The sequence below is a fragment of the Armigeres subalbatus genome, chromosome 2, assembly GCF_024139115.2.
Source record: "Armigeres subalbatus isolate Guangzhou_Male chromosome 2, GZ_Asu_2, whole genome shotgun sequence".
NCBI lineage: Eukaryota > Metazoa > Arthropoda > Insecta > Diptera > Culicidae > Armigeres > Armigeres subalbatus.
In genome coordinates this window covers 64,761,608-64,780,895 of record NC_085140.1, presented here as the reverse complement: position 1 = coordinate 64,780,895, position 19,288 = coordinate 64,761,608, and the positions used below count along the sequence as shown (strand labels likewise).

At 37.8% G+C, this 19,288-nt stretch overlaps 2 protein-coding genes across 2 annotated transcripts in view; one reads left to right on the top strand and one right to left on the bottom strand.

Moving 5' to 3' along the window:
• Positions 1-19,288, bottom strand: part of LOC134214466 (opsin Rh4) — a 371,396-nt gene that overhangs the window by 105,478 nt on the left and 246,630 nt on the right. The gene's annotated exons all lie outside the window — the stretch shown is intronic.
• On the top strand, positions 8,950-10,501 carry LOC134208766 (uncharacterized). Its single transcript, XM_062684690.1, has one exon. It carries the CDS (start codon positions 9,026-9,028, stop codon positions 10,358-10,360), a length of 1,335 nt encoding a protein of 444 aa, XP_062540674.1. The 5' UTR covers positions 8,950-9,025; the 3' UTR covers positions 10,361-10,501.

Genomic DNA, 19,288 nt, shown 5'->3' with positions numbered 1-19,288 from the left:
TTCATCAACTTTTGTAACTTCACACCCTACTTCGTGCAAATGAATTGTTGATCGTACGAAATGCTCTCAGGAGGGCAATGTTGAGCTCGCTTTTGCAGACGTGATTTGGGAAGCCTATCACTATGGGACTTTTTCGATTCAGTTTCGTCAGTGGTTTTGTGCTTGATCATGTAGATGATGAAGAGAATGATAAGTCTTCTCCGCCCGAGTGATAATTTTCACCGTTGTCTTCAATGTTTGATGGGGGCTAAAAAAGCCAGCCCCAACTCAATACCGGATAATGTCATGAAAAACCAAATTTTACACTTGATTGAAAAAATGACGCACGGAAAATTCTCGCGTCCACTTTGCATCGCAACCTACTTCGATCTCAAGAACATGTTCAAAACTTGTTGGCATAAAAAGCAATAAATTTCCAAAAGTAATGAAATTACGAACTTTTGCTACAACTTTGAAGAATCAAACCTTATATGTTGTGAAGTGGAAAAAAAAATTCTCATCTCACTTTTAGGGGGATTGATCATAAGGCCGAATAACTCCAACGAAGGCCGTCTTACTGAGAAAATGTGTCTAAGACGCCATTACACTAAATCACATAATAAAGGTTCTATTAAATAAACGCGCTAAAAACACGATTTTAGCCACTGTGCAGTGATGTTATGGAAAAAAGCTGCCTGTTTTACATACTTTTACAGTCAGATTTAGTTCGTGAATTAGAAAGTACTAGCTCCAGTGACCCATTTCAGACTGCCGTGCATTTCATGACCAGGCCGAGGTCACTTTCGCTTACAATAAGCAAACTTCTGCATTCCACAATCCAGCGCCTATTTAGTTTTACTCATTTTAGAAACATATTGAAAAAATGTTTTGAAACAATCTCACCAAATCGTTGAAACGCGGATCGTCCATATCCGGAGACCTCACACTTCACGCTTGAGGGAGAACAGCTGTCGTTGGCAGGGTTCGGATTTCTCACTCACTCACGCGACAACTGATCACTCCACCATGCATTTTATCTGGATAAATTACAGTGCGATAAACTCCGGCACAAGCGATGGTGCGAAAAATTGTTATCCTTCTTCCCATGTTTCGCGAAAAACAATGCCGCTTGCTTTGCCTTTTGCCCAAGCTGATTGAATCTGACGATGCGCCACGATAAGCAGAAGGTTCGATACAGCAGTTTTTCCCTTCGCTTTCAATCAATTAATGTGGTGACGTGGTTTTAGTGGGCGCTCTGAACATTTTAAAAATTGTTTTGGGTTCGAATCCCGTTGCGGTCCTAAATTTTTGTAAATATGCTTGTAAAATTTATCTGATGAGGTGACGAGAAGGAAAATTTGTGGATTAAAATTAAATTATCCGGCGATCCGGCGCTCACGAATTTATCACCCGCCATTCTATCCGGATAAAAATGTTGTATGAGAATACTTCCTCACAAGGGGACCATGAAAAATCACACTCCGCTAAATGGATTAATTGCAGGTTTTTATTCATATGAGTGAGAATTCCGAAGCCTGGTTGTTGGTAAATTGTGCGTTATACGTAAGGCAGATTTTTTGATCATATGTCACCAGTAATCCACTAACATCCGGAAAAAATACTTTGAACACAGAACCTACTTAGTGCATCGCGGTCACTTGCCACTCGCGTCATAGTTTAAATTACCAATAACATCGGAAAATCGTTAAAACGTGGAACGTCCGAAATTTGGATGATTGTTAGACAACAAAAATTTGTCGCAAAATAACACAACTGAACTGAAGCATGGTTTACTTGGATCTCTTTGATTGATACATCAAACCCATCGAAAAATGATTTTGATCCGTTCAAGGAAGCCTACCCAACAAACAACGACAATGATCCATGAATAAATGTATAGAAAAAATGTATGCATCGTTGTTTCATTCTATGGGCAAACAACGTTTTGCCATTAAAAATATCTAACTCTGGAGTGGAAATACATGGAGTTCTTATATACGTATCTCGTATATGTTTTATTATATTAAGTAATTGAATTCTTTTGGTATAACTTTATCATAAAAAGAACAATAATTCCTATTTATGTACATGGATTTTATTATATTGTATGAGCAAGTGGACTTTAAAACATTGCTTGTTCATAATTTGAAATCTGCGTATGATCTATTCATTATTCAATTTTTATCAAGGCGAAAGTAGGCAACATCCTTTTCGTTTAATTGATATGTTAAGGCTATCATATAAGATGGATAAATAAATATTCAAGTCAAAACAGTTTAATGTGTGCCAAAAAGTGCCAAAAATTTCAAATTTAATAGTAAACGAAACGTTTCCATTGAATTTTACAAAGGGAAAAAACTAATCTGCTATTTTTAGCTTGTGAACGTATCGTATCTGATTGCCTCAATTCTTGAATGGACCCACAGAAGAATGGAGTCTTGAAACAATAAACTCGATTTCCTGTGAAACCATTCCTGCTGATGCGATACGAAAGGAAACGTTCCGTAATCTTATGTGTTTCAGCGTTTCGCTGCCTGCAGTCAGTGCCAGTTTTAGCTACGGGAAGTTTTCCTGTGCACTCGCCTAAACTATGTTAGCAGTTTGTTGAGCTCGTGTTTTCTTTAGATTAAATTCACAAACATGCTGCTGACCTTGTGGCCTTTCTGTAAGGTGTACCGAAAGGCTGTATGTTCACTCCAAATTTAATATTTGATACGAGGTCCAAAGAGTCGAGTTCCGTATATATCAATCAGACTTTATTTTCACCATTGTGTTCAATGCGAAATTCAACAAATGTTATAAGGCACTGAGTTATTCTTATAACATTGTATTGTTCACTTATCATAAGACGAGTTTGTACAATCCCCTTGAATTCCACTACTTAATTGTATCTTGACAGATACGTATTTCGACCTCAACAGTAAGGCCGTCTTCAGTGTCTCGTACTTGACTCGACTTTCGACTCGTCGAGTCAAGTACGAGACACTGAAAACGGCCTTACTGTTGAGGTCGAAATACGTATCTGTCAAGATACAATTAAGTGGTGGAATTCAAGGGGATTGTATCCACTCGTCTTATGACAAGTGAAGACATTCCACTAAAAAGCTCAAAATAATTTTCTTAACATTGTATTGCTATTAATTTTCCTCGAGAAAGGCATATTCATCAGTAGGTTGATTGATTTACTTCAACTGAAGCTGCAGCACGTAATGTTTTGTTCCATTGTGGCCATTGTGGACACCTATCCGTTTCGATTAAGAAGAATTGTTTTAACTGACGTGTAGGTGAATCATCCTGGTGGTAGAAGCTAGTAGATGAAGACAGGAAGATGGAAAGAATGCTGAGAATTATCTTTTAAAGAAGGATAATGTTCGAGTCAGTACTACTTTATTAGGGCAGTTGATGATACAACTACTTAAAAAAGGTGAAGTGAACTCTGAAACTATTTATATTATGCCATGAGATTTAAAAAATGTTGAAAGAAAAAAAAAAGACAGTGAGCAACGCTTATGCGTCAGATTGGCAATGTTCATTTTTTGTACAATCATACAGATTATTTTTGAATACACTGTGTTTTGCACTGTCTAAAAAAATTGTCCGAACAGCGTATGTGCATATAAACATTTGTTTGAAAATACATTAGGGGTATACACTTAACAGCGTAGGTTGCTGTGTATCTGATTATAGAAATGTTTCACACTCAATCACAAGGGACATATTTCAAATCACCTATGAAACATTTCCATAAACAGATACACAGCAACCTACGCCGTTAAGTGAATCCCCCTATTTTACTTTACCAGATTGGCTGCACCCTTGATTTATTCGATACCTAATTAGGCCCCTTTGTTTTGGTTTTAATGGCAATATCAAAAAGTACGCCCAATCAATAAATCGAAAAAAAAATACCAATCTCCAGGCCTCAACCCTATTGAAAATCTGTGGGATTCTTGAACAGAAAGTTAGAGGTCAATTGATTCAGAGCTTAAGGACAAACTTTTCTGAATCCAATTTCGCCCCACATTGCGTTTTCAAGGGCGCCTCTATCAATAATGAAGCAACGAGCAGCTTTCATCTTTTTGTTCTACGCTTGCTGCGATGCAGCAATGCCAAAAGGGACGTTTGTTTTAATAATTTAAATGTTTTATGTCCGAGCCATCACTGTATGGACAATTTTCGGCACAGAAATTTCAACCATTTTCAACCAATAATTGCACCGTAGATAAAATATGGGTCAAAAATATCTCAACTGTATTTACCCAATTCGCCTGCATCCAAAGTGAAAACCTCGTCATCAAAATCTATGCTAGCTAGGTATTTATCTTTCAAACACGAAAACGTCGACTGAAACAAACCGCTCGTGGTCCAACCAACCGATGCGCTGAACATCACAACCTCGCACACTGAAGGCGATGAAATGCTATCAAAAGTAAAACCCGACATGGTTCTTCGCTGGAAATGTCGCTCGGTTTGGCTTGTTTGTTCCATTTTCCACCGAATGAATCAAACCATCTGGATAGAAGGAAGGGTGGCAAATTGAGTGACGAGCACTCGCTGATGAAGAGGGTTTAATGGAAGCAAAATCGATCGGGGGTGTTTATGACTTTTCAATCATCACATTTAATGAGCCGGCCCAAAGTGAGATAAAATTGCTTCGAGAGAAAGCTGTCTGGTGGACAGCAGCGTCACGTTTTGTCCGAGTTTTTATTCTGAATCAGATAATGCCGCTCTCCCATAGCAAGTTTGTAATTGGAAGGAGTGCATTGTTGACCAAAAATGGTATTGAAAATTGGCACCTATTCAGAATTAATTGGGTTATGATGTGTACTGGAAGGAACCAGATGCTGCCTTGGGTGTTGCAGTACTGTCCACGGATGAAGACATCTTAGTACTTTGATGTTCTCTTTTCAGATTTGAATGAGTTGAGAAAGCCTCAGCACTAAAAATATGACATTTCCACTAGCAGTTTTAAATTCATTTTTAATGAAGATATTTCCCCCATATTGCTTCGAATGATCATGTTCCCTAATAATACTTTTTTATAGTATTTATAAATGCGTATTTTTGACCAAAACTGTATCTCAATTGCAGGACTACGATCACTCAACTATTTGGGTCACTTACTGATCTCGCAATCCTTATTTTTAATTTCCGTGAACTTTGAGATCAGTTCTTCACTCATCTCGTAATTTGAATAGACATTGATTTATTTGTTATAAACATTTTAAAGGGGCCTGTTTCTTTTGACGTAAACTACGTCTAAGGGGAAGACTCGGATACAGAGTGACAAATGAAAATTTCCAAATTCGAGACCGTCACGAAATCATGTAAGATTTTGAACTCTAATAGCGCTTTTATCTTCCTATGGATTTTTGAGATTTATATATCAATCGATTCGGAAATTCTCTACCAATTTGTCAATTATATTGAAACTTTGGGTTATGAATGTTAAAATAGGGTATCGGATCATTTTGGCAGCACCCTCTTTTCTTGTCCGCAAGAGTCTCGTTTCGGCCGTCGCCGTTCAGTGCGGTTGGCTTTTGGACTCTCCTTTTTGTGCGGTGTTTCGCACAAACAGTAAAACAATGGAGCCGGACCAGTGACCGCGGTCGAAACAAATGTAACAAAAATGCGTAATGTAGTGCATGATGTATAAAAAGTGATCCATAAAGGGGCATGTTTGTGCAGGCATGAGACGATCAATTGTTATCAATGCCAATGCCCTTGCTACACGTAAAAAAATTTAATGTTATTTATTATTAATATTTCTAATACTTTTTTGCCAAAGCAGGCGCTTAATAATAGGTATAAGAAAAAACTTATACATCGCATTAGTCACATACATTCCGAAACTTATACTTTTCATTAACTTATGAATGTTATTAGCTTTTTGATATTGGGTCATTCATTAGGTGGCATAATGAAGAGTATAAGTATTTTCGAATGGTTTTTTGCCATAACATATAAGGTTATTTTTTTACGTGTAGTAATGCAATCAATTCATATTAAAAAACGACTTTGGAAAATGCATTTTTTTGCAAACTGAAAACTAATAACGCCGTTACACATATTTATTAAAAATTATGGTCTCCGCAAAGTCAAGGGGAGGACAATCTTCTTCTTCTACTGAATCGAGCGGCATGAAAATTTGAATGCAGAGGTTTTTGGGGCCGGGGAAGGTTCTTAAGATGGTTAGAGACCCCTCTCCTCTTTGAAACCTGGCTCCTATACTAATGAAACACCAATTTCCTCATAACTCGAGATCAAGCAAATGGAAACATATCTGGCGTGTGGAGGTTTTGGAAGAGAAGAAATGTTTCTGTGGTGGTTTGCAACGCCTTCCCCTTCTGGAAAGGTGGGCTCCCATACAAATGAACCAAAAATTTTTGCATAACTCGAGAATTAATCAGAGAATAAATCAATTTTAGGCGAAGCAAAGTTCGACGGGTCTGCTAGTCTTCTTCTTCTTCTTCTTCTTCTATATACATAAAAATGAATTTCTGTCTGTCTGAACCTTATAGACTCCGAAACTACTGAACCGATCGGCGTGAAAATTTGTATGCAGAGGTTTTTGGGGCCGGAGAAAGTTCTTAAGATGGTTCGAGACCTCTCCCTCCTTTAGGAAGGGGGGCTCCCATACAAATGAAACAGAAATTTTTACATAACTCGAGAACTAATCAGAGTATAAATCAATTTTAGGCGAAACGAAGTTCGTCGGGTCTGCTAGTAAAAAATAAATATTAAAAAACTCTTCGGATTTGTTAAAGAATGTTTTGAAAGTTCTCAAAATTTACAAGTTGTTATTTTTGAGCAAAACAATTTGAAGGGGGGGGGGGTGGTGATACATATTAAAAAAAAATTATACCGGCCTAATAATATTTTGTCCAATTAAATGCGTGCCTGAATCAGAAGGATTTAACTTTGATTCAGGAAGTGTGAATGCACTTAAGATATTTTTATAATACTTGGGTGCAATAATGCGGTACTTATTGTACACGACAAAAGCTTCGGAACGCATACGTTCTTGAAACGGGCTATATGAGATACAATAGAGCTATCACCTTCTTGCTCCCTGATTCAAAAGTCTTGCAATGATATTAATAAAATGTTTGCACGAATATTTTATCCATAATGACACTCAGTGTTGGTAGAATCATACTCAAATCTGAATCATCGAGGTTTCATGCACGAGCTAACTCGCCTCCGGTTCTGTAGGGGAAGCATCGCGCTTGAGTTTCTCGGCCAGAATCGCATCGCTTCGCTCACTCACCGAAAAATGATTTCGTTCTAAAAAGCGTCAAAACGCAATCGAGACGTATGTTTAGTTTATATATAATTATTAGCCATTGTTTTAGACGAAAAATAGTTAATTCAATGCATTCAACAATAAAGAACACGTAAATATCATACAATGATGCAAATTGCGATTCAAATCATGAGCAAATCTCTCGGCCATAATTCTGATGGGATTTGACTCACGCATGGTTTGAATCGCCGATGAGATTTGAGATTTTGAGATTTTACCAACACTGGTAACACTGCCAGACAGTAGTAGTTAGAATGTAATAACCCACACACACACACACACTATCTTTTCCCGTCCGCAACGTTTCCCGAGTAGACGAAAATAGCTCAATAATATCAAATGTTGATAAGATAGCAAAATGAGATATGGACATGATTGATATAAGAGATAAAAGATCAGGCGACAATATCAATATTTTGCACTAAAATATCATGAGGATATCAAGATATGTTATTTGTAATAAGTGATCGATATCAAGTGCCATTATTTTGTTCTTATCCAAAGCATATCTTTATATTTAAAATGATATTTCGGTGCAAATTTTTGATATTGTGGCCTGTTCTTTTATCTCTTATATCAATCAAGTCCATATCATGTTTTGTTATTCTGTTCATAGCTTTTGCCCGGGTTACTACTCGCGCGCACCACAACCAAATTAATTGGGTTTTGGTACATGATTGACATTTTATGATTTCTAGTGATACGCTAGTTTTGTTCGAAACCAGTGACATAAGTAATCAACTGAATTTTCTAAAAATATTCATGCATGATGGCACTATCCCCTTACTAACTGTTGATAATAAGATGATATCGATTGTAAATATCATAAAGTCTCGGCTCCGTTAAGTGTTATACACGCCTGACCCTGTCAAATAAACGCAATAGATAAAAATGATGGCACTACAATCCTCAATGAACAAAACTGCCTTACGTAGTTTACTTTGGGCGGTTGTGTCTTGTACATAACCCTTCTGATTTTTTCTATTTTCGTATATCTTTGCTTATTACCAGTATTTTTGAAACAAAGTTGAATAGTCGTTTCATTTACTACTTCTAGGAATGTATCACATCAGCTAATCTTCCACCCTTGAATTGAACAAATGGTTCTGTCTGAACATGATGGGGCTTGCGCACGTTCCGTCCAAATGATGACGCATGAACATGAATTGATAATGTTGTTCACCTCTTCAAGTAGAACATGTTCAAACAAGTTGGACCATGTTCAAAACGCTTTTTCCATCAAGTTTTCAAGGGGCCTTACGAAGGGTATCCAAGTTATTCGATTAAATGATTTCGAAAACAAACATTCTTATTAGAACGCCGCAAAATACTGTCCCGATGAAACTGACCTACATTACAGAAAACAAGACTCTTGTTTACAAACAAACCTTGCTTCGACACACCCCTCAAACAGTGAACGTATCTCGAGTTGAAACTAAAATAAAACAGCTGAGTCACGTTTTGCGTCGAAACTTGGATGGCGAGCCGGCCGGTCGGTTTCCTCCCTCTTCAAATATGTAATCAAAACAAGCTTTAGCAAGTACTCAAATACTGACGCAAATTTACTCATGTGTGGTGAAATGTGTCTTCGTATGGCTGCACACTGCAGAAACATGACACTCTTTCCAGTGAGGGTGACTCATCGTCGCGCCGGGCGAGTGGTTAATCCCGCGAACAATCACACGGACGCGACATGAAAAAACATGAATACAAGCAACCGTTCGCGTCCATCCGCGCCTAATGATAACGAATTATATTGCTGTCTGGTGTTGGAGTATAAATAGTCTCCGGCACGGTATCTGGCAGTATCAGAACGCAAAGATGACTTCAAACAGTAACAGCAACCCTGCTGCCAACGCCGGTCAGCAAGCCCAGTTTGTTGGAATTATTCCCGAGTACGATGCGGACACGGACGACTGGAGTGTTTATTACGAGATTCTGGAGGAGTACTTCAAAGCCAATGGTGTGCCGAACAGTAGTAAGGTTTCGGTGCTGATCAGCGTGATTGGCCCGGATACATACCGATTGTTGCGAGACCTTTGCCATCCAGATTCGCCGAACAGCAAAACGTATAACGAATTGTGTGAAATGTTGGCCAAGCAGTTCCTACCAGAGATTGCGATATTCCGTGAAAGGGCCAAGTTCTACCGAGCAGAGCAACAACGTGGTGAGGATGTCAAAACTTGGTACGCTAGGCTGAAGAATTATTCGGTGAACTGCAAATTTGGAGATCACTTGGAACCACTGCTGCTGGATAAGTTCGTTGTGGGATTGCATCCCGGTCCGATTCAGGATCGGCTTTGTGAAGAGAGTGAAAATTTGACATTGAAAAATGCGTTGGATTTGGCTGCCAATCGAGAGTCTGCTATGCAGGATGAAGATATGTTGGACGACATGGCTGATTTGAATCTGGACGACCATCATCACAGGGGAAGAAAGCATGGTGGTCGGCACCATCACCGAGGACGTCATCATGACAACGATCGTCACGGACATGGTCACGGTCATGGGGGTCCGCCACATCATGGACGTCATGGACCACCCCATCATGGTCATCATGGCCACCATGGACCTCATGGTCGTGAAATGCATTTCCGATTTGGCCCCCGTGGGCCACATGGACCTCATGGACCACATAGACCGGGCCCAAATCCCTGGGGACGTCACCCATGGGGACCGATGATGATGGAACGTTTTGGCCCAAGAGGATTTCCCGAATACGAGGGACCTGGATGGCCCATGCGTGGCCACGAGATGAAACGTTGGGCAAAATTTTGCCGCAAGATGCAATCCCGGAGACGCAAAGCCAGTACAAGTTCGAGCAGTTCAAGCAGCAGCAGTAGCAGCAGCAGCAGCAGCAGTGATAGTGATAGCGACAATGAGGAAAAGAGGGGCAAGAAGGGACGCCGCCCACATCGTGGACACAAGAAAGGTGGTCGCCATGGAAAGTTCGGGCATCATGGCGAAAAAGGATCGCGCAAAGGTCCATGGGAAAAACGACGTGGAGGACGAAAGGAGCAACAGGATGTAGATCCAACTGTAACGGAAAATACAGAGCCAGAGCTCATCGAGTAGAGGACCACATTAATTTAATATATTAGAAGATTGCATTATAATTGCTTCATCATTAGCCACAAATCGAATGAAAAAATAAAAAATAAAAAAAAAACCTGAATTAAATAAATATAAATAAAAAGTATATAACATTGAAAAAAATGTGTTGAAGTTCATTGAATAAAGATATCACAACTAGTATTAGGAAACAGTGAAACTGTTCGGAATCCAAATAAATTATACCTCGCGTTTTCAGAAACACCAATCTTGATAAGGAAGCAACGAACAATTTGTCACACTTTGGCTTTGCTGCGTCGCAGACTTGAAATTTGACAGAGCTGCTTGTTGCTTCAATATTGATAGTGGTGCACTTGAAAACGCGAGCTGAAACAAAATTTGACTACGAAAAGTTCGTTCATAAAGTAAATTATTTTCATTTATACATTACACTTCATTCTCATTGACTTGTTTTTCGTTCATCAACAATTTATGTATATTTAATTTCGTATCTGTTATCAAAACAGAGAAAAAACAAAATAGATATGACATGTGGAGTTATATATGCAAATTATATACATCATCGTGTGCATACGAACTTATCTTATCTCGTTGTACAATACCTATATGGTGAAAGGCATTTTAATATTATGATTGGAGATGCCTCCTCTACTAATGTATGATTGTTTGCCTCATGTTATTTAGAATTCAATAGTATCCTTTCTTTTATATTAACTGACATTTAGCATTTGGAATTGAAATCTGGCTTATATCAAATGTTAAGTAGGACATAAGTAGATTGACCATCGAGGCTTCCACCATTTAGATTTCTCAAGGATCCTCCATCCACTCATGAACTTTCATTCTAGGTTTTGTATACAATTTTGTTAAAATATTATCCATTTTAAGAACAAAATATTTTTAAGAAATATTGTTCTGAATTTTCAATAATCCACGATCGATTTTTCTTCCATGCACCAGCGAAACAAGCGACAAAAGAGGACCAACGACAAAGCTTTGTTTTTGTCGGAGATAATAATGACAAAGATCCGAAATTTTTTGTCAGCAACAAAAAAGAAGACAATTTTGTTGCTAGCTTTTCATCCCGTCATTTTGCATACAGCTAATTTCGTTTTTTTGCTATCACAGTTTCTGCTTTTATGGAAATATTCGAGAATCTTACCTTGATTACAAAATTAGCATCGTATTCTTGGAAAAATCAGAGCATGCAAGGTAAATGATTCTTGTCACATTATGTTTGGGTTCTGATAAAGGCTTGTTGCGAGGTGCGTTTGTCAATAACAAACTCTGTTGACAACAAAGGGTATATTGTTAGTAGGGTGACCATATGAATTTTTTCCAAAGGAGGACAATTCCTTCAAATCGTGCCAAAAAGGAGGACATTTGGTTGAAAAAGGAGGACATTTAAAAAAAAATACCAAACCCAAAATTTCCCGAATTTGATATTAAATTGACTGATTTTTCGGGACGTCGAGTCAAATACGACATACAAATTTAGGCCGATACAAATATTAAATTTATTTTATGGGGGAATAAAAAAAATAACAAGGAAACGAAAAAAAAGTCCAAAATGGGGATAAATGCATGAAAAATTTGGAATTTAATGAAAAAAGAATGTTTAGAGAAAGCAAAGAATATGTAACATATTTATCCAGTAATGAACTTAGCACAAACTATATACAACTAAAAAATACTAGAACTTAATTCCGTAAAAATTTTAGGTTTTTTTTTTGGGAAAGTTTTTGCTGAAGGACTCTAAACTGTTGAATCCATAACACCAACATTTTTAAAGTACGGCTAGAATATTAACCTTTTGTTAAGGTTAAGTATGAAGCTCAAATTGGTTGTACTACTTTTGAAATCAGAGATGTGTTGTCTGAACATGGATGTTTTATGAAGGTTCGGAATTGCGGGCTTCCCGGGCTATACGGAATACATAGGTGAAGTTTGACGTAGAATCGGTGAAGTACGTCATATCAGCTCGTCATATCATGCTCACGTTCCTAAAATTATTGAAATGTCATGCTACTTGTTAGCGGCAAGTGTTTGGTTGCAGATTTTGATTTATCTTACTCCAAGGTACGATACATTGAAAACAAGCTTGCTTTTTGAGAGTTACAGCTCTACTTGTTTTATGAAAAATAAAACATTCTTCCAAACAAAGTTCTAAAATAAATCTCTATTACTTAGCTAATCAAAGTTACACAATTCATAGGCTATACGGCACTAGGATTGGTTTCTTTCTCAGCACCCATGTACATGTGGCATTCATTAAGTGGGATTCAATTCTCACACACCCACTCTTGTGTTCTGAACCCAAGGGTACTTTTAGGGTACATGGGGCCTCCGTTAAGGATCTCCATCCTTGGCTTGAGCCCAAGTCTGATTCATATCGACTTTATATATTTCTCTGTTAGGGTTTTGCCGCCAGGCCTCAGCTGCGATGTCCTGTCGGACTCCAGCGCTTGCTTGCAGATTTCATCTCTGCTCATATGTTGTCTGTGGTCGGCCTACGCCTATTCGCACTGTTGATTTGCCGTTGATATTGGATCGTCGATGGGGCTCAGTATTCGGGATCCAGTAGTGAGCCCACCAGGCCAGGCCCGAACTGTAAAACATAGACATCGGGTGATGAATACTTGTAAATCTATGTGATCTCTGCCAATACGCACCAAGTCTCATTAGTGTATAACATCACAGATTTCACGTTAGAGTTGAGTATTGGAAGTTTGGTGCATTGCCTGAACAGATTGGATCTACATGTTCCATGATCGCCCGAGGCGGAATCCTGCCTGCTGCCGTCGGAGAATTGTCAACCTTTTCCTATATCTGAATTAAGAGAGGTTGTCAAAACGCGAAGAAGTTGTTTTAAGTTGTCGAGCCAACGTTTCAGCTAATCAGCTGGATCGATGAGTGACTGACATGTCGCGTCTTTATCTATCATCCACGGATTTGTCCTTGCTCCATTCAGGCGTCGTGAAATATCGAAGAGGAAATGAATATCACCGGTTGTTGCGGGTTTCCTACCGACGTCGGCCGAGGAGTCCTCCTGAGCCCGTTTCTCATGTCTACCGGCAGCAGAATTTGACTTACTTCCCAGACCCACTTTCAGTTGGCAGGACTGGTATTTAGCTCCTCTGGAAATGGATCAGCTGAAAACGGAGACCTTCTTGATTCCGTAATAAACGCAGCGCTGGCATCACTTTTGACTAGCATCTTCTAATGGGCGACAACGCATTGTTAGGATCAGGAGAGCGTTGTCGAGCTTGGGCGACGAATCAAAATAGACCGTCCAAAAGATCCAGCTGTGAAGAATTCGTTCGTTGAAGATCTTAGAACTCGGGTAGTGGATGTTCTGCAATGTGGCAGCGTAGAAGATAAGTGGGCAGTAAAGAATGTTTTTATCGAAATCGGCGAGAAAAACTTGGGTGAGCTGCTCACTCAGCGAAAAGAATGGATTACAGATGTAACCCGGCGGAAGATTGAGGAGCGTAGAGAAGCAAACGGTGAGGACAGTGAAGAATCAGAGAAGTAAAGTAGAGTCCGTTAACGGTATGTCTTCCTGTAAGTGGGAGTCGGGCGCTGCTGCAGACAGCACAGGCGGGATTGGGGGACTTCCTGACCGATGAAGAAAAGATGGCCGCAGCAACCGGAGGTTATTGCCTCAATTGCTCTTTGACTTGGACAGCTGAAGTGTTGGTTCGAGAGCTTCAAACAGCGTCTTCAAGTTTCAACCAGTGTTCTTCAAAAACCGCCCATCCGTGGCATACAATTTGAAGTATTGGCTAATGATCACGAAACGCTATATTAAAGCCTGTTCACGTTAAATTACTGTCCAGTTGATTTGTGGCCATTTTTATCAATTTGGGCGTGTTCAAAATATCTGAAAGCAGCACATAAAGCGTCTGTCTGCTTTCATGTAAATTGTCATGTCAGCTGTCATGTAAATTGATCAGTGGTTTGTGAAAATTTTCAAAAAATGCCTGATGATATGGGTTGTCTGAAATTTTACGTGGACAAGCTTTAGTACTGCGACGCTCATTTATGCTGAGTGGGCTCAAAGGGCTGATCGTTTGCTTTTTTTGCGGCGTCTTACCATCAAAGTTAGAAGGACCAGGTGGTTGACAGGAGCAGCCCCCCAAGCTTTACAGTAGCCGGGTGATCGGAGGATATAAATATCTTGACAGTCTGGTATCAACAGATAGCGAAATTGGGATCGACATGAAATCACGAGCTGGGGATACCTTTGCGAGTTATCGAAATATTTGGAAACCCAACCGGATTGATCCACGCACCAAAGTTTGAATGTTCCACTCAATCTTGAAACGTGTTGAGTATATAGGCAAAGATAACGCAGATGATGTTTAAAATTTACAATTCGGACGACCTATCAGCTGGATAGTGTGTGCCGAGCAACATAAAAGCCATCAAATACCGATAACAATATGTAGATGTTCAAGAACATTGGTGGAAATGGGTAGGCCACATAATGCAAGGGAGCTTTGACTGAATCTGTAAGCAAGATACCCCTTAATATGCGTGACCTGATAGGATATAGAATATTTATGCCGATGCTGTTATTTTCATCTCTTGGTGGCAAATGTATGGTCTATAAATGACATATTTCTTACCACGATAAAAACAGTGATGCGCATGTTCAAAATAAAAATAAAACTGATTAATCCACCTAGCAGTGATGATGCCTTTCTCGTGTATTATAAAATATATTGAAAGAATCACATTAGAATAGTCAAAAAAGCTCTTTAGGAGAATAGATCACATTTTTTCGATCATTTTGCATGTTTTTGCATTAGTTAAAATGTATTGTCACCATTTTCGGAAAAAACATTTTTTTCGGTTTTGAATTTTTTTTCCAAGGGGGGACCATTGGGAAAAAACAATGATTTCTCAATAATTCCGAAATGCAATGTCCGATCGAGCAAACAATGGGACCGCATTCCCCGTCGAATGCAACTTGTTACGAGTAAATCGGATAATGCTAAGTTCCAAAAAGTGTGTCTACAAAATTTGTACACATACACACATACACACACACATACATACATATACACATACAGACATCACCTCAACTCGTCGAGCTGAGTCGATCGGTATATGAAAATCGGCCCTCCGGGCCTCCTATCAAAATTTGGTTTTTGTAGCAATATTATAGCCTTTACGTACACTTGGTGTACGAGAAAGGCAATAACAGAAAAAAAAAATTTCGCCCCCTCAATATTTTTAGAAAGGGGGGGGGGGGACATTTTCGGCAGCTTTGCACAGACTTTTAGCAAGAAAACTGATTATTTTCGAATGACCTAACCATCGCAACGTTGAGCAATAAACAACTTGTATATTATATTAGACACCTAGTAAACTAGCAGAGATTATTATTTGAACACCAACAAGTTCATGGCATGCGAATGCAACTAGATCCCGAAGCTTTCAATAGTTTTTTTTGTGTGAAAATTCGAAAATGTTTTCAGGCTGGATACAACTACGTAGATTTTCATGGCGATTTTGAAGCTTTGCGGGGTGTCATTTTCAGGGTTTAATTTATGATTATAGAATGATGAATCTAAGAAAGATCACAATTAATTTTTGTAGAATATTGTTGAGTATGGAATATATTTTTACACCCGTCTTTGCAATGGGGTCATAAGTTTAAGTCCCATGTTTCCTCCAACACATTTTTTTAAACAAATATTCCACATGCTGTAAATATACACAATGAGCTTCCAAATATAGTCCACGTTGATTGGAAAATAGGCATTTAACTTTGATTCACTATTGAGATCCATTCTTGCATCATTTTTTGGGAAAATTATTAAACTCTTTCAGTGGAATATCTTCACCTGTTATGGGACGAGTTTAGCACTATTCCATTCAATTTCACCACGTTGCGGTGGAATTAAATGGAATAGTTCTCGAATGGAATAGTAAACTCGACTTATGAGTTATGACACGTGTCAGTTTTTAAATTTTTCTAGACTACTATGGAGGAAACGTACCATGTATTACGATCGAAATATGATTCAATGTATGCTTTCTCGCAGCAAATCTTGAGAAGTATTTGAATCATTTTATTCGTAGCCTACTCACAATTTCGTGAAATTATCAAACTATTTTTTTAAATCTTGTATGTATCGAAAATAAGTTATCCACTTTCAAAGTGTTATTACTCAGAATCTCATGAAGGTGGTGGTTTGTTTTACCCTGCAATCGATGTATTCATTCATATGTAGTTTCAAATCAGAATTTGTGTGTTTATTGAAAATTTGTTGTTTCCGATGTACCACAAATTGAAAGTGACATTGAAATTCGAGTTGGTTCCGAAAGAAAGGCATCGATATGGATAATTTCGATGTCGCTAACCTCTCGGAAAAGACAGAAAATCAAAATCAAGTGACCGGAATTTGGATCAGAAAGTAATCAAACGGGGCATATTTATGCCGATTTGTAACCAGGAAGAAAAATGCTCGAATAAATGTTTGAATAGTGCAATATTTATTCAGTATTATATTTTTTCGTAAATCTTAACAAAAAGAATTAACATATATTGCTGGACAAATTTTAATAAATTTTTAAAATTCATCCGATTTTATTAGAATAAAATAATGTGGACAACTTATTTTCGATACAGTCCTTAATGCACTCATTTAATGTTTATAATTTACATTGATGTTAATCGAAAACTGGATGGAAATGTTTTAAATTTGAAAGGAAATGAACGCAAATGTATATTTATAAAATCGTACGTTTTATATGCGAATGAATCTCTGTTGTAATAACAAGATAAAACTTTCCAGAAATTAATGTCTGGCTTTGTTATTTGTTTCCTCAAAATATACAAAAAGGAGGACATTTCAGCGCAAAAGGAGGACATCCGATTTTTATCGAAAAAGGAGGACATGTCCTCCTTTAGGATACCATATGGTCACCCTAATTGTTAGACGTTGCTCGAATATTGATTCCCTGTCCACGATGCTTTTACAATGTTTGAAATTTTGCTTAGAAACCGCCTTTCAACAATTTTACAGATTTTTTGGAACTCTGTATAAAGTTCCACACATTAAGTTTTTCTTTTACGAGTTTGACAAAATCGTGCACCAGCGTATTTAAAAACTGAAGTCTCGAAAAAAAAATTCGTTTGTTGTTTTTTTTTGCGTTTTCAATGAGAGAAGAAGGGGAATGTGGGGTTTGAGTAAAATGCCTTTAGCGTGTGTTTATAGATTCAATCACAATTGAATTTATTCACGAGCAATTATTGCAATCAATAGTTATGATGGAAATGTTGCATTCATCCAAAAAGTTGGTGTTCTCAGAAAAAATATTTAAGCTCTTTTAGAGGAATGTCTTCAACTGTCTAAGACGAGTTAAGTGCTTTCCATTAAACGTAGTGGAATTAAATGAAAAGTACTAAACTCACCAATTACGAGAAAGGGAATATCACTATCAGCTAAATTATTTGGGTTTTGAATTTTTCAGTTTTCTGTTTCGAACGAAAAATAACGTATAGTATGAAAATTGCACAGAATAAAAGTATCGCTAAGAAGGCAACGCGACGCTGCGGCTCTGAATATATTGATATTTGATATAGAGTCAAATAATGATAAATCTCAGAGGTACGAGGATATGTTTAAAATCAGGTATGAAATCTTTGTTCCGAGTTAAATCGTGAGAGAAAGAAAAAATGTATTGAACTGATTGAAGACATTTAAATTTGTATTGAGAAACCTTAAAAATCTTAGAACGAAAATACATTTAAGATAGTGGGCAAATTGTAATAAACAACACAAATAATTCGGACTACATAAACGACTCATCGCCTTTTAACGACTGTCATGTAGATGTAGATAAATATGGTAGGATGGAACACTCTATTAAAAACTCAAAGGTGTAGCCCAATCGAGTTGTACGCAATTGAGACGTAGGACTGATTCTGGAATTGATCAGTTTATTCATTAAAACATTTATATAAGAGAAAGTTATTTTAACTTGAAGTAAATTCCTTCGAAGAATCGGAATTATTGAATTGTCACAATGAAGACGCCTTTTGTTCTTTTGTGATAAATTCGGCCGATACAAATAATAAATTTATTCTATGTCCGACAGCTCTCCGAAGGTACGAGGGGGGGGGGGAGTGGCGTGGAATACAAAAAAATAACAAGGAAACAAAAAAAAAGTCCAAATGCAATTATTCCATGGAAAATTTAAAATTTAATGGAAAATGATACCAAAGAATGTCTAGATAAAGCAAAGAATATGAATAGACCATTGCAAACTCTAACTTAACCTCACTTATTTTGACAGTTCACAGAGCTTGTTTACAAGGTGTTAGAAGAAAAATTGATGGAGAGAAAATTAAATTTCATAATTTTAGTTTAAAAGTGCTGTGATTCGAATATTTCAGTGATATTCTTTGCATTCAGCATGAAACCAATCGCAGAAGACATCTACATGCGAATAAAATGACGAAACAATTTTATCGGGAGCTTCACCGGAGGCTAAGTCCTGGTGAAATAGCTCTGTGAACTGTCAACCTACGTCATCATGCACTGGTCAATATTTGTAACATATTTATCCAGTAGTGAATAGGGTAAATCACTACTTGGGCCTATGGACCCGATTCCCGGCTCACTACACAGAAAACTAATGATTTAAACTGTTTGGAAGTCGTAGGTTTATGGTTGATAATTTTTAAAAAGTCTCCCATTTATTTTTCACAATACTCAATATTTTCTATCACTTGTTTTACTCCTAATTGATTCAATTGTAGAAAATAAAAATGTAGAATTCAAAATTTCACTCTCCGATGCCACATCACTGAGCCGGAGTGATTCTTTCCACTTTTACAAAACGATATTATCGAATAAACACCTACCTGAAAATCGTCACAGTGCTCGATGCAACCATTGCATGAAGCTGTTA

What these genes read in the sequence shown, in the direction of transcription:
- LOC134208766 (XM_062684690.1), top strand. Translation starts at nt 9,026, where the DNA reads ATGATAACGAATTATATTGCTGTCTGGTGTTGGAGTATAAATAGTCTC.